Source organism: Juglans microcarpa x Juglans regia, chromosome 1D (assembly GCF_004785595.1).
Source record: "Juglans microcarpa x Juglans regia isolate MS1-56 chromosome 1D, Jm3101_v1.0, whole genome shotgun sequence".
Taxonomy (NCBI): domain Eukaryota; kingdom Viridiplantae; phylum Streptophyta; class Magnoliopsida; order Fagales; family Juglandaceae; genus Juglans; species Juglans microcarpa x Juglans regia.
In genome coordinates, this window is record NC_054594.1 from 3,477,609 (window position 1) to 3,494,426 (window position 16,818).

At 35.1% G+C, this 16,818-nt stretch overlaps 2 protein-coding genes across 5 annotated transcripts in view; both read right to left on the bottom strand.

Moving 5' to 3' along the window:
- Nucleotides 1-7,686: 7,686 nt before the first annotated feature.
- On the bottom strand, nt 7,687-13,491 carry LOC121255552 (UPF0496 protein At4g34320-like). Of its 3 annotated transcripts, XM_041155928.1 has the most exons (4): nt 13,244-13,490; nt 12,937-13,035; nt 11,477-12,632; nt 7,687-8,346 (listed from the first exon to the last, which is right to left on the bottom strand). In XM_041155928.1, exon 3 carries the CDS (start codon nt 12,624-12,626, stop codon nt 11,487-11,489), a length of 1,140 nt encoding a protein of 379 aa, XP_041011862.1. In that variant the 5' UTR covers nt 12,627-12,632; nt 12,937-13,035; nt 13,244-13,490; the 3' UTR covers nt 7,687-8,346; nt 11,477-11,486. The 3 variants fall into 3 exon arrangements, with proteins under 3 accessions (XP_041011862.1, XP_041011853.1, XP_041011870.1); XM_041155919.1 differs by having other exon boundaries at nt 11,477-13,035; XM_041155936.1 differs by having other exon boundaries at nt 7,687-8,232; nt 11,477-13,491.
- Nucleotides 13,492-16,582: 3,091 nt separating this feature from the next.
- LOC121255168 (UPF0496 protein At4g34320-like) overlaps nt 16,583-16,818 on the bottom strand; it is a 29,314-nt gene continuing 29,078 nt past the window's right edge. For both annotated transcript variants that reach the window (XM_041155444.1, XM_041155455.1), the window contains exon 3: nt 16,583-16,798. The gene's annotated coding sequence lies outside the window, so the exon portion shown is untranslated. The remainder of the gene's footprint in view (nt 16,799-16,818) is intronic.

The window sequence follows — 16,818 nt, forward strand, 5'->3', positions numbered from 1 at the left end:
TTGTAAGGATTGTAGAATAACTGGTCATGTTGTTGAGAAATGTTACAAACTCAATAGTTTTCCTCCAGGGTACAAGAAAAAGCTGCGGCAGTAGTCCATGGCTAACCAAGTTATCCTCAATGATAACTCTTCATCGACATCTCTATTCTCCTTGATTGATGCCCAATATCAACAATTGTTGTCTATGCTCACCCTCAATCCTCAGTATAAATATGATGATTCTAGGTATGTGGTGAATGTTGTAGCTTCTTCCTGTCATTCTTTCTCTGGTAATGTTTCATCTAAACATTTTATTTTTAATTCTAATAGACATACTTCATTTCCTCCTTCTAATTCTAATTGGATACTTGATACGGGGGTTACAGATCATATGGTCTCCTCTATTGATTCCTTAACATCTGCCACTCATGTTCTAAACACTTCTCTCAGATGACCAAATGGCCAATGTATTTTTGTTACACATATTATCACTATTCACCTTTCTAAACATCTTGTTCTTAAAGATATTCTTTGTGTACATACTCTTATCTTTAAATTGATTTCTGTTAGTAAACTCACCAAATTTCTCACTTGTTGTCTTTTTTCCTTCGACCTTTGTTTAATTCAGGACTTGACTACCTCAAGGCTGATCGGAGTGGGTAGACAACAAGGAGGACTCTATATCTCACAACAACCAGGGACTTTTCTTTACCCTCAATTGCCATTATCTTTTCATAATAAACATAGTAATGACAATAATACATTGTTATCAAATGCATGTTTTGCTTCATCTAAATGTTCATTGTTTCACATTTGGCATAATCGATTAGGACATCCATTTATTTCAACAATGTCTTTCTTGGATAAATTTGGGTCTAATTTGGTTGTGTTTGATAACCCTTGCTTTGTTTGTCCACTAGCCAAAAAAAGAAAGTTGCATTTCCCAAATAATAATAATCTCTCTAATCACCTTTTGACCTTATTCATTGTGATGTTTAGGGTCCATTTTCAGTTCCTATTGTCGAAGGTTATAAATGTTTTTTAACATTTGTTGATAATTCCACTAGGGCTACTTGGATTTATCTTTTCAAGAATAAGTTTGAAGTTCCTTTTCTAATTCAAACATTCTTTAAGTTGATCAAAACTCAATTTAGTACAAAGATAAAAAAAAAAAAATTTGTACTGATCATAGTATTGAATTTTTTTTTTTTTTTAATTTTCATATCTCATCTCCAAAGAAGTCATCAACCAACATAGTTGTGTTGAAACTTCGCAACAAAACTCTGTTCTGGAGAGGAAACATCAGCATATTCTCAATGTAGCTCAGGCATTATTGTTCCAATCTCATTTGGCTCTTAAATTTTGGGGTGATGTTATTTTAATAGCTACTTGCTTAATTAACAGATTACTTTCTCCTATCACCACAAATAAATCTCTTGTTGAAATCCTGTGTCATGCTTCTCCTTCATATGAACATTTGAGAATTTTTGGGTGCTTGTGCTTTGCCTCTACTTTACAAAGGTCCAAAATCAAATTTGATCCTAGAGCTAGAATTTGTGTTTTCTTTGGTTACCATTTTGGTATTAAGGGTTACAAATTATATGACCTCAAGACAAATCAATTTCTTTGTTTCAAGACACGTCATCTTTCATGAATATGTTTTTCATTTTCATTCTTTATATTCTGATTTGTCTACTTCTTCTTTTCCATCAAATCTTCTTCCAATTCCTTCTCAATCTTCAACATTTGATATGTTTAATGTGCCTTCAATAATACCTAATGATTTTTCTTTACCTTCCTCTACTACTGACTCACATAATACTTTACCATCCCAAACTCCTCCTGTTTCTGAAACAAATGATACTTTACTTTTACCACCAAGAAGATCCACCAGAATCCGATGAGCTCCTAGTTATTTGCAGCATTATTATTGTAATCCCTTTACTGTGCACTCTAAATCAGTTTCTCCAACAGGTCCTATTTCTTATTCTCTTCATTCTTCAATCAAATATGATATCTCCAGTTTCGTTTCCTATGATCAATTGTCTTCTGGTCATAAATCTTTTGCTATTTCTACTAATATTGAATCTGAATTCTATCATCAAGCAGTTAAGCACTCTCATTGGAGAGATGCTATGGTTGCTGAGATTGCTGCTTTAGAACTCAATAATACTTGAACTGTTGTCAATTAATATCCTGGTAAACAACCCATATGTTGTAAATGAATTTATAAGATCAAGTATCGTTCTGATGGTTTTGTAGAATGGTACAAAACAAGACTTGTGGCTAAAGGTTATACTAAAAAAGAAGGTTTAGATTATTCTGAAACCTTTTCACCTGTTGCCAAAATGACTACTGTCAAAACTTTGTTAGTTATTGCTGCTGCTAAGAATTGGCATTTTATTGAACTTCATGTCAATAATGCTTTTTTGCATGATGATCTTTTGGAGGAGGTACACATGAAGTTACCTCTTGGTTTTCATATTAAAGGGGGGTCACATGTGTGCAAGCTGAATAAGTCCCTTTGTGACGCCCCGACTCCCACGTACAAAAAATAAGGGAATCGTGACATTAGGATGATGACAACACGGGTTACGCATCTCAACGAAATGTACTCAAGTGTGTGCAACATGCAAAAATGCACAATAAAAATCGCAGCGAATAATATAAATAAGTCATCTAAGTACCAAAAGTTTAAATACAAATATTCAAAACAAATTACCTTTAAAGAGTTATACAGTCATCCCAAATATATTACAAAGGCAATACATAAATTGATAAAAAATGAAACTCGATAAACAGGAGCAATCTTAGATCACTCCACCAACGGAGCCAAGCTAAGGCTCATCATCCTCATCTGCATCAAAATCTGCGATACCATAAAATGGTATCACAGGTAAGTATAAACCAAACAACTCTCGGGATAAAAATATATTAATGCAACCAGCATGCATTCATACGACAAAATCTACTTAGCCATAAAACACAATTTTTCCCAAAAAATGATTATTTCCAACACACGCCAAAATCTCATTTTGGCCCAAAAACATAGTTTGTCATTTTTCCAGAAAATGATTCATACAAAACAAACCATTTATCGGACACTGTAGACGGGAATCACAAGTGGGACTCTACCGTTCCTGTTTACCACCAACCCTACCGAGTGCATCGTAGGCGGGAATTACAGACGGGACATAACCACCATCCCTACCGCGTGCGCCGTAGGCGGGATTCTACCACCATTCCTACAGTTCCTTTCTACACAATGAATACTTAGCAGAGCATTGTAGGCGGGAATCACAGGTGGGACACAACCACCATCCCTGCTTACCACCATCCCTACAATCTCTTTCCTTTTTCTCACATGAAAATCTAATTTTCAATAAACACATGAACATGAATGCAATTACACGAAAACCCAGTTTTCAATACAAACATGATCATGCGTGCAATATGTCATGTACATGAACAACACTATACCAACAACCAATATTTCACAATACCAACTAAACACACAGCTCCGTCCACAATCCATCCGACCCCCGAACTCTTCGGACTCAGTCCGGCATAACTAACCAGTTCACAATAATATGGACTAGTGCAAAAATACATTTAAATCACGATAGTTATTTGGAAAAATACTTACAGTACTATATTATAATTTCTGAAGGATCACGGTTGTGCAAAAGGTGGTGGCTCAGCAACGAAACAGTGTAAAATACATTTTACACTGTGGTCGTGGGTCTCAAAAACTCATTTTTCAACGGAGATAATCCAAGACCCGAAATTGATAGGTAAGGCCTAGAGAGGTTAGTGAAGCCAATGGTAGTGATGGTTTGCCGTGGGTGGCGGCGCAAATGGTGATTTTAGGCCAAAAATGTCGAAATCGGATATAGAGATAAATAGGCTTCACTAATGACGGATCGAAGTTGGGGTTGGGTCCATTGGGTTGCTATGAGGTCGATGATGAAGTGGTGAAGATATTGTGGCCGGTGGTGGCGCAATGGCGGCGCTAGAACGAAGAGAAGGCCGTGGCTTAGTGTTGGGCGTGGGGCTATCGGCAGCGATAAAGGAGCTGGAAACGGAGGGAGGTGGTCGTCTGCCGGTGGGGATGCTGATGGGAGGGGCGGTGAGGTGCACGATAGTGCATGGCGGCGCAGAAAATCAACAACCTGAATGGGTTTCACACAGCCAGCAGGGAGAGAGAGAGAGCGTGGGGAAGGGAATCTGGGGTGGGGGAGGTCGCCAGAGTGTGGGGAAGGAGGTAGGACGGGCGGTGGCGCATGGCGACAGTTGGAGGACAAACGACGTGGACGCAGTGGAGAGAGGGAGAGCAGGTCGCGCGGGAAGGGAAAAACAGAGGAAGAAAAGAAAAAAAGAGGAAAGAAAAAGAAAAGAGGAAAAAAAAAAGTGGGGAAAAGAAATGAGGTCCAGTTCTCACTTCTTGGGTCACAGAAAATGATCTAACGAAAATTATTTTAAAACAAAAAATCAATTAAAATAAATTAAACGTAATGATTCAATGAAAATAAAATAATTAAATCCCACAATCAATTAATTTAAAAAAGAAGAATAATTTAAATACATAACAATAACAAATATTAAGGAAACATCTCAAATTAATTTTTACAATTTAGAGATCATAAAATAAACCATCTAAAAATATCCGATAATTTTAAAACAAGAGAATAAAATTTTGAATTATTAAAAATAATCATTTCAATAAAAATACATTAAAATACGGGATGTTACACCCTTTATAGCCTCAAATAAGCCTCTCGACAGTGGTTCTCTAAGTTTTCTACCACTCTTCTTGATTTGGGTTTTGTACAGTCCAGATTTGATTCTTCCTTATTTACTAAGTCCACTGGTCATTCTTTTATTGTTCTACTGGTTTATGTTGATGATATTTTGATAGCTAGTAGTGATTTGGAGGCTGTGAATTCTTTGAAATCCTTACTTGATGCTGAATTCATGCTCAAGGATCTTGGTTCCGTCAAGTATTTTCTTGGCTTAGAGGTAGCCAAATCACCCAGTGGCATATCATTGTGTCAACGAAAATATGCTCTTGAAATTTACAAGATGCTGGTTTTTTAGCATGTAAAACAAGTATCTTTCCCTATGAAGAAAAATTTGAAGTTTAGTAAAGATGGTGACTTACTGTCAGATCCTACAGTGTTTTGGAGGTTTATTGGTAGGCTTCTCAACCTTACTATTACAAGACCAAATTTGTCTTATTCAGTTCAGAGACTTAGTCAATTTATGGATCGACCTAAATTACCTCATTTGAATGCAGCTCACAGGATTTTGCAATATGTTAAAAATGCTCCTGGTCTTGGTCTATTTTTTCCAACTCAGAATTTACTAACAATCAAGGCTTTTGCATATTTAGACTGGGCCCCTTATGTTGACAATAGAAGATCTACCATTAGTTTTTGTATTTTTCTTCGTGACTCTTTGATCTTTTGGAAAACTAAGAAACAACAGATTGTTTCTTGTTCTTTAACTGAGGTTGAATATAGGGCCATGGCATCCACAACTTATGAAATAGTTTGGTTTCTAACCCTTCTATCTGATTTTCATGTTCCTCATTCTTATAGTGCTCAACTTTTTTATGATAGTCAAGTTGCTCTACACATCGCTACCAATCTAGTCTTTCATGAACAGATTAAGTACATAGAGTTAGACTGTCATTTCGTCCAAGGCAAAATTCAAGCTGGAGTCATCAAAACATTTCATCTTGCTTCCCAGCACCAACTTACAGATGTTCTTACCAAGCCTCTTGGCTCTCAACAATTTCAAGTTTTGATCACCAAGATGGGAGTTCATTCCATTTACTCTTCATCTTGAAGGGGGTATTAAGCTGTAAAATAGTTATTTTACACGTGTACTTGTATTTTATTTTATACTTCACATTTCTTTCGTATTCTTTAGGCTGATTTATTTTAGCTCTTAGTATAGATACTTGTAATAGTTTTATTTTTACTTAGTTTGACATTTGGGCAGTTTCGGTATTCATGGATACAAGAACCTTCTAGGTTTCTCATTCTTGATAGGAGGCCATGCACGATGGCCTCTGCTAGCTTCTTCTGCACGAAGCTCCAATACAATGTTTTTCAGTTTTCTTTACAATATTGATGAGTTCGGTTGCTTCTCGTAATTCTAAGGCAAATTATCTTTAATTAAGTGGTTCGGAATATGAGCAATATACAGAATCAGGGAACTGCAGAAAATACATTAATTGTCAGTAGTTCTTACAACATTTATAGAATATTTCATGCTACAACAACAAATATTATTGTAGGACCTAGTATGTCTGTCTATCTATTATAAACTACTATAATCATCTATTATGTGAGGACCCATATTTCTATTTGTTAATGTTAGGTAGACAAGTGTAAATGCGACCCAATCCACTTAATCAATTTCATTGAGATATACAGCAACCTATAATTTATTTATTTATTTATTATTTGTTGTGTTTATTGTTTTTGGGGAATAAGTCATACAACCTATGCTTTGTATTTTTTTTTAATGGAAGGAGGACTACACTTCCAAATTTTATTGAAAAAACTTAATCTGTGTAACAAAGGAATACCGAAGTTACAAATAAAGCCCAGAATAAAATAAAAGGAAAATAAACCAAAACAAAGGACCGAACATTAGCATATGCTCTTGTTTTTGTAGTATTTAAAACTTATTTTTATTATCCTTTTTTTTTTTTTTTTTATCTTTTTAAACTTTGCTTTTCGTTTGAGGATTCTTTTCAAGTTTCAAGAAGCTTCTGCATGGCTTCATGCATGATAACATGGTAGGGTCATGAATGACTCAACAACTTATGAGGAGCAATCGAAGTTTCTAAACGACAGACTCTTTCATGTGTAGGGCGATTTGGGCCTTTTTGTATTAATTATTTAGCTCTTGTTTTGACTCAAAACTCATCTCAACTTATCACATTTCATCATTATAATTTTTTCAAATTCTCATATAAAATATAATAAATAATTTAATTTTTTCAAATCTTAAAATAATAATAATATTAAAAATAATGTTTTAATAATATTTTATTCAACTCATCTAAAACTATCTCATCTCATCTTTGAATTCAAACGGATTTTTATCGTTCAATATATAATAACTAACCTTTTTTTTTCCAATTAAACCGTCGTATAATATCTACTTAATAGAGGGGACAACGTTAGGAAAGCAAACACCAAAAAACTCCATTTGCAAACTCACTTATCGACACACCATTGACTTGGAAGCCTTTCATATTAGCATAGACAATATATGCTTTAAATTGTTTATGACTGACATGATCTCAAAATAAGTTCAGGGAGCGATGTGTTTATACATTGAATTATAGGTAGCAAATGCCCCTTGCGGTTAGAAAAAAAACAGAGAAAAAAAAAAAAAAAACAAAGAGCCACTGAATAAAATAGGCCACAGGGTAGAGGCAATTCAGCTACGTGCGTATATGCTAGCACCACCAAGAAGGTTTTATGATTTTTGTTTTCGTTTGCACAACCAGAGGGCCGGGGAGCCCAATCCCGGCTCAAGGTGAGAATAGGACCCCGTGCAGGGTGGTCGAAAAGTTTAGAGAAGCATGAGAAAGGAAATAGTAGCGAGAGAAACTCTCTTCACTGTTTTGGAAGTCTATGTTATCTCAAGACATAGAAGTGGACCAGATAAAAGTGGTCTCATACAGTACTGGAATGCATTAATGTGCATTAAGTTTCAATATCATGTCCAACACAAACTTAACACAGCACCAAAACAGACGTGTGCCAATATCCTTACAAAGTATTTGGGACTTCTCACAGCAAATGCTGCTTGGAACCATAAATCAGTTCTGACTTCTATCAAGAGGCTGAAACTCAAAGAATGCTAAGAAGGTTGAAATTCCATACCAATGTAACCTGTAACTATGTAACATCACCGCAAACCACAATAGTTTAAACCACTATATATAGTTTGAGTTTCAACCGCTCAGTTGTGGTGAGAAAGGAAGTGGAATTAGCTTAAGTTGCCCAAGGATGAAGCTGTTGAAGACAGATTTCTTGGATAAGAAGTCGTGGGTGCAATTCATCAAAAGTTGGAAGTTGACATTTGGGGTAGTCACAGATGTACAAAGCTAGGATCCTGGTTCTGGAGACCAACCAGAAAAGAGCATAGAATTTCAAATTGCCAAATCTGCATCTGGCACTGGGAGTCCAATGGTTCTCACAGAATATAATAATATTCCTCAATTTCCGAATAAAATAAAACAGAGAAAGAGCATCCTTTTCATGCTCTGAATTTGGTGTTTTATTCGGAGTTGAGAAGCTGCTCTGAACCATGAAAAGCTTCTCAATAGCAATCTATGTGCTGCAATCAAGCAGTATAAGAATAACTATCAGATAATTTTTTGTAAAATATAGAATGTCTTTTGCAACTGAAGGCAAGGTAAATAGAATGGCAATCAGTCAGCCAGCAATAACAAGACATGAAATCCCACTAAAAAGATCAACTATAGCTCATATGCTATAAAGAAATATCCAAGGTATGAATTCAAAAGCTTGACTCGAGTGGTCGCTATGGAATTTAGACTCTTAATCATAGACAGACGTGCACTGACCTCAACATAAAAGGATGAACCTGGTCTGCACAACAATATATGCTAACATCTAATTAATTCCAAATTTATAGTGTCAGAAACTCCCTCTCCCTCTCCCTCAATATCCAAGGAACGAATTCAAAAACTTGACTCAAGTAGTCGCTATGGCATTATTAAGCCTTGTTTGGGGAATGAGATGAAATAAGAAATCTGTGAATAGTAGTGAAATGATTTCAGTTAAGATGTTTTATTGGATTTTTGGGAAATGAAAGAAAAAACTGAATAAAAATATTATAAAGTTAAAATATTGTAGAATATAATTTTTTTGTTTTGGAATTTAAAAATTTTGAATTGTTTTTTGTATTTTGTTTGGAAGTTTGGGAAAATTGTAATGATTAGATGAAAAAGTTGAAGATTTGAAATTGAAAAGGTTTGTGTTTGAGTGATGTTTGAGAAGGAAATTATGAGAAATTTTGAGATGATATGAGATGCTTGTGTTCCCAACAAGGCTTAGATTAGTCATAGACAGACTTGCACTGACCTTTGCACAAAAATATATGCTAACAACTAATTCAATCCAAATTATAGTATCAGAAACTCCCTCTCCCTCTCTCCGGCTCCCCTTCTCCCCTCCCTCTCCCTCTCCCTCTCCCCCCCCCCCCCCCTCCCTGTCCCCCTACTCCCCTCCTCTATCTCTCCCCCTCCCCCTCTCCCGCCCTCTCTCCCTCTCTCTCTCTCTGCCCAACTTTTCAGGATTATAAACTCGATTCCATAGAAATAACTTAGATGAGTTGAACTTTTTTTTTTAACTGCCTCAGATTGGAACAGTCAGAAGTGGACTTTAGCCCTATAATCTATTAGCCAAAGGAAATTGGTATAGAGGAGAAGAGTTGAGGAGAAATTCAAACTAGCTAACATATAATCTCACAAACATTGAAGATAATTATGAAATTAAAAGGATGGTTGTAGAAAACCAACTGATACCATCAGCGATTACATCACTTCAAAACAAAGTCTGTCTGTCTCAATGATCCATGGACCTCTACCAATTTTTTCTTTTTCTTTTCTATCCTCTACCAAATTAAAGTATGTGATTTTATTGTAAAAGGTATGAAAAACTTACATGATTGGTTAAGCAAAGTAAAGCAGAGGCTGTGAAATATGCAAAGTCAAACACAAGATGTCCATCCCTCTATTATCATTGCTGGCCAACATTTTGTGGTTGCATGTAATTTACAATCACGGAACAGAATTATGGTTGAGTTTACACATGACAGAGTTAGATAGGTCATTCGCACATGCCCAATTATGAGAAGAAGTTCTAGAATAAATTAACCAAGAGTCTTCAGAATTCTACAAACTAAGTGAATCTACAACTGGTTTTCGGAAAGTAAACTGTGAAGTGTAATATAAACTAACAGTATAAATCTTAAAGAAGAGAGGCCTGGAGCTAATGTTAGTATGTAACCCAAGTGGGAGAACCTGGCAACAGTGTATCTCTTTGAGGAAACGATTCAAGTCTGCTAGTATATGCGTTGAATGGATCAGTTGTTACACTGCCCACATCTTTTGGTGGCAAGAAAATAAGATTTTAGATTTGAACCTATGATATGCACCCCATGGTGACAAAGAATCATCACATGAACAAGGCACCTCCTAGTCAGGCAAGACTAGACTTGTCATACATTATAATCAACAGTTTGCTACAGAATGTAACCATTATTGATTATTTGTCATGTATTTTACCTATAGTTTTTTTTCTTTTTCTTTATTTTCTGGTTCAAAGGATAGGATTGAAACTAACAACATTCACCTGATAGGGACTATCACCAAAACAAAGCAACCAGTTAGACAAAAATATGCACGTTCATTTTTTGATTTCACATATGCATGCTATTTTCACGGTTACTCGCATAATTCATCTTAGATCCCATATATATGTTAAGCCATTTAATACAGCTGAAGGGCCTCAAAACTTTTGAGCTTAGATATATAATGCCTATCATGCAAAATAGAATTAGCTTTCAACATTTCAATGGAAAGTAACCAAAGTTTGCTTTTACTCCTCGTATTTTTGTTTTTGTTTACCCCTTATCAGCCCACATAGAATCATCCTGCTTGTTTGTGCATTGGACCTAAGTATATAATCCTATTTGGTATTTGGAAGCTATTTGAAACTAGAAGGATGTTATCGATCTACATTAATAAGAGTAATCACACATTGAACTTGTTTGATAGATGTAGTCTTAAGTAAATTAATTTGTTCTGTCATACATTTTTAATTTTTTTTTGGTAAGTGGTCTGTCAGTCATTCTTTTTAAGGATGTCTTTGGTGGTTCTAGTGACTCAAGCTACTCTAGTATGACAATCTGATTGATTCTGCTTTACCCTGTTACCATTATAAAGTAATTATTCATCAGATAATTATAAAGTGTGCACATTATGCTTGCTGCTATGTAAATTTTGCAGTTTCCAATAAAATGTTGAAGATTGTACTCAAAATGTGGTTGAAATGATCAATAGATTTTTCTCCAAATAATAATGCTTACCCTTTATCTATCACTATTTTTTTTGCTTTTCTTGGTAAGGTGAGTCTATCACCAATTCAAATTGAGAGTGCAACAGTAAACTTTAAGATTGCATAGTCACGTTGTATTTTGCAAGTAAGAAACGCAGAATTTAGCTATACACGGTACATCTAGTAATCATTCAAGAAAAAATCCAACAAGTCCCCCTCCCCCACTTTCAGAAAAGCATGTTCAACATAACTTTATATTTAGATTCTTGAAGAAAGGGTCCATCAAAGTTAATCAACCCAGGTGTCGGCCAGCAATTATTTAACAGGTGCATGAAATTTGCATAAACACCAACAACCTGGGAAGAGTTATAAGAACAACATACAGAAGGGATTTCAGCTGTTTGGATGTCTTATTATCCTCTGCAAAATCACCGTCCTTGCCCTCCTTATATCCCGGCTACACATATCAGCATGCTCGCTTAAATTCTCAATGGTATTCATAAACACTTCCAGCTTCTTCTTTATCTCATCCATTGCAAGACTAACTGCGTCCTCTTCCCTAAGTGCAAAATCAGCATTCTGCAATAGTGACTCAATCTCTATTTCCAGTTTGTTGACAAGTACCCGAATGGTATCCAAATCCTTCATTGTAACGCAGGTGCCGATCTGCATTGAGTTGATTAACTCCCTTTGTGCTTTCACTGAGTTTTCATATCGCGTCCAAAGTGAGTTCAACCATTTTCCCACAGAACCTATAGGAGCAGCCAATGCAGCCGCCAAAGCTGTCACCAGTGGCGGAGCTACAATGGCAGCTGCCACCACCGAGAATATCAACACAGACACAAAAGCAGCAACAAAAATGACATTGGACACTTTCCTCCACGACTTCATAGATTTCAATTTCTTATCTAGCTTTGTCTTCCTCCGCTGCAACTTTTGGAACATCGATATATGATTTTGATAAACTGATTGAAACAATGCAAAAAACTCCTCTGTAAATGGGTCCCCAGAAGCCTTAAATTTCCTTAATTCTTGCAATGTCTTCACATACTTCACCCCATCAACCCCATTTTCAACTTCATCCTCGAAATGCTTAACCGCAACTTGAATTGTAAACTGGTTATCCCGTGTGCGCTTCAAGCAGTTCTCAAGGGCAGTACAGAAGTCCAATGTCTTGAGACTATTCTCAAAGTATTCCTCCACCAATGAGAACAAATCTTCATTGTTCCATATATCCTTCTTACACTCTAGAATGACTTTCACCACCTCCTGATTCATTTCAAGAAGACTATTGGTGACCTCTTTGAGTGAGCCAAAAGATAAGGACCGAACCTCAACCTCGGTGGCGAGCGAGCTGATGACCCAGCTGGTGCGTTCTTGGAGGGTGGCATCAAAGGACTGTAAGTCCGGATCGAGCATGCACGCCGCCTCATAGGACCTCAGATCGGGCGTGAATTGGGTATTCCTTTTCATTTCGAGGGTTTGGGATGATGCGCCCTTGACATCAGTCTTCTTGCAACATTTTCCTCCCATCAATTACTGCACAGTAATCCAGATAACAGGATCGCAGTATCGAACTATCTAAAGAGAATTCACTTTTAACTGAATTTAACAAAATTCAGCCAAATCAGCAGGCCGATTGAGAGTTTGAGGAACAAGAAAAAACAGCTAAATGCACAAACTTTGGATAAGATTTTGACAACTCGAAATCTTATGCTTCACTTAGCGACACAAGCTAGATTACAAATGAAAACAAGTTCTAATTCCTTTTGAAACTCAACGATCAAAACGTCAAATTTTCGAGTAAATCTTGCTAGCAATCTGTTTGAAGACTGTTGGGTACCTGAACTTCAGCCGAGATTACAAAAACCGGACGGTTTTCTCTCACTTCAATCCTACAAGTGGAGCAAACAGTCCCAAAATCCAAGCCAACGATCTTGAACTTGAAGAGCAAAAATTTTATAAAATAAATGAAAAAATTAGAGAAAGATGCCCATAAATTAAATCAATGACTTCAAAAAAGAGGACAAAAAAATATCAAGAAAAGAACATGTTTTTAGGGAAAAAAAAAATTAGGATCGCGTTACGGACGCAGAGAAGAAAAACGAAGAGTAGAAGGGACAGAGGAAGAAAAGTTTGGGGAAACGAACTGGAGTGGGAAATGAAGGCTAGGCCATGTGGTCAAAAGTGTCAAAGAGTTTCGAGTCTCCGACTGTGAACATTCAACCACGCGCTATTGTAGGAGAATTTCTTTTGTCGGATGTCTGAGACAGATATTTACCAAACTGAATAAACGAGATGACCCAAGTTGGTTGACAGAAGTGGTCGACGGCTACGAGGGAAGGGAGGAAGCATAGAGGATGCATAGAGGATGCTTCCTCTGCTACGTGACAAGTTGTGGCATTCAATTTCATTATATTAATAATTATGATGGAATGTATTGTGCAATTGTATTGTGTTATAATATAAAAGTGTATAAGGACTATTTGCTCTATAATTTCTTATAAAAATAAAATAATTTATGATTATTATTATTATTATTTCAATTTTCAAAGAATTGATTTATAAAATATATTTGAATTATCTGACTATGAGTGTTTTGTCTTGTCTTGCTTTACACGGAAGAGATGAAAGATTGGGTCAAATACATCAATTCTCAAATGTCGGATGTATTTGTCCATTTGATTCAGTCATTCAGATACCAGAAGCATCTCGTTTTGGAATCGTTTTGAAACGATGAGAAATCGAATGATGAAATAAAATGAGATGAAATACTTCTTAAATTCAAACCGAACGATTGATCCAATATGACAATCGGAAGAAACGGTCTAGTATATGAATGAATTTTAAAATAAATAATCAAGTTCAACTCAACACAGTTTATTTTTTTTTTAATTATGAAAATGACTATTTACTCGACTCTAAATTGATCCGTAAGTAACCCAATTATTAATAAACTCAGTTGGTTTACCCAAATTAACATGAACCCAATTATGTAACAATATCAACCATATTATATCACTCGGGATTCATATAAAATTTGCATGTCCTGATCCATCCGAGGGACAACCTACAAAATTTCCCGTTTTAATGTCATTATTTAATTATCTTTATGACAAGTGACATAAGGTGAGAGAAGTTACTACTCTCATAAAAATTAAACAACAAAATTATTATTGTTACTTTCTTGGCAATACGTGAATAAAGAAATCCAATCCATATCATGTCATCCAGCCTGCATTTTTTTAAAAGAAAAGACATTCACCAACAATGCTCCTTCCGAGGGATATCCGTGTCACATCATCTCCTTCAACTTACTTGAATACAAAATCCAGCTTGTTTATGTTGCCCTCTTGCTCATAGAGTCCTACTCCTACCCACAGCCTTATACATTTATCTGCGCTAAATGATCGTAAAGCGAAGAGAAATGCTGCTCTTTACATCGGCATTTTAAAGGTTCTACATTAGCCCCACACACATGAGATTTCATACATACATACACATAAGATTTCCATGTGTATGGATCAAGATGCAATACGTGGAGATCCTTTATTTGGTACCAATCAAGTTTAGAAAGATGCAAAGTAGCAGGGCGGATGCTGAAATCTCATCATCTATCACAAATGGATGCTGGAAGTAGAGGAAATTACATGACGTTGTTAGAGCATCCACATCCCATGTCCCAAAACACCACTTTCTCTATAATTTGAGGCTTATTTTAAGGTTTTGATAAAAATACTCCATACATCCCAATCCCTATTTTAGGAAAAATGTTTAGGAGATGAACAGTAGTTTTTCAAATATAAAGAATCACTATTTATCTCCTAAACCATTTTTATCAATATTTTATTCTAATATATATAATAAATTATTTTTTCAATCATCTACACTTTCTCTCATACTCATATTTGTTATAGTTTTAAATAATAATTTTAAAAATAATTTAATTAGTTATGAAAACATAAAAATAATTAATTTTAAAAATATTATCATATCCACACAAAAAATTTTAATTTTTGTTTATAATATTCACTAGAGTAATAGTTTAAAATATAAGAAAAATATTGAGTAGTTAAGTCTGTAAATGGAAGTGAAAGGCACATCTTTGTTATAGTTTTAAATAATAAGTTTAAAAATAATTTAATTAATTACGAAAATATAAAAAAATTAATTAATTTTAAAAATATTATCATATCCACACAAAAAAAAATTTAATTTTTGTTTATAATATTCACTCAAGTCTGTAAATAGAAGTAAGAGAAAAAAAATAATACATAAATAATAAAAAAATATTATTTTAATAGAATAAATAAATTATAAGAAATAAGACGTAGAAAGTTTTTGAAAAAGGAGTAAAATTTAAAAAAAAAATTTAAGAAATATATTTTTTAACTAAATTATAAAAATTCTATGAAAAATGGGATGGGAATGACCTTAAGCACCTAAGCCGCCTCTGGGAGATGGACGCATAGCTATAGCCCAAAAGAAATTGCAGGGAAATGAATAGAAGAAATCATCACTGGGCAACTAGGACAACTATTATGGCAGTCAAGTCTGTTTGCTTGTGCTTTATCCTGTTCAAAAAATTACTAAAAGTGTACATTTTTTATTTTAAGAAGATGATAGTATTTCAATTTTATTGATTGTCTTTATTTTTAACAGAAAAAAACTATGGTTACAACAAGATACTTGAAGGATACAAATAAGCAAAAAACCAAAATCCAAGCTTTAAAATTACTAAGACATCCGGTTACAAAACAAAATATCAATGAAGTATATGGTAAAACCAAATATCTTAAAGCAACTTTCTCAGAGAAAGCTCATTTTGGTCTTGGTACTAATAATAAAGCTGAATTGAGAGCTATGTTGGAAGGGATTCAGCTTTGTAGACGTCTATATTTTTCCAAGGTAATTATTGAAAGTGATTCCAAGTTGATTGTGGACCAGTTCTGGACAGGGAAATGCACTCTTTGGTATTTATGAGACTATTGGAATGAGCTTAGCCATGAATTGCAAGGAATGGATACCGTGTCACCCATCAATTCCGTGAAGGGAATCAAACGGCTGATTTTTTAGCTAAACAAAGCGAACTAGGAAGCAATGTAGTTTATGGAGATCCCTAGCACTTGCTAAGGTTCTTAAAGGGTGTTATTCGGATAGACAAGGTAGGGATGCCTTTTATACGTATCTAAGATTCATTTTATTTGTTTCGTTTTAGGCTTGTTTAGAGGGTTTTTTCTCTAGGTCTGTTTAGTTTCTTCTATTAGGCATGTTTAGTTCGCTTTTGCTTTCTGGTTTTGGTCTTTTGTTTTCTTTTTGGTTGTTTTGTGTTTGAGATGTTTTTTATTTTCCTATTTGTAAACTCTCATATGCTTGATTTGTGACTACGGTATTCCTTCACTATAAGTGAGAGTTGTTTAATAAACTTGGGACGGGTTCGCCTATGAGGGTGGCTACCTGCTCTTCGAAAAAAAAAAACAAACCGGCCTAGACAAAAACAAATAAAACCGGCAAGGAAAGACACATGCAAATGAGAATAAAAAAAAACAAATAAAGTAAAAAACAACTTACTAGGAACATCACTATGAGATCCACAAATAAGGGAGACCAATTATGTTCATGCGGAAAAGACCTCTAAGACTACTAGACAGCATATGATCACCAGACCAATCCGAATTTAAACCATCATTTAAACCATCAGCTTCCTACTTGGCAAGAAAATCAG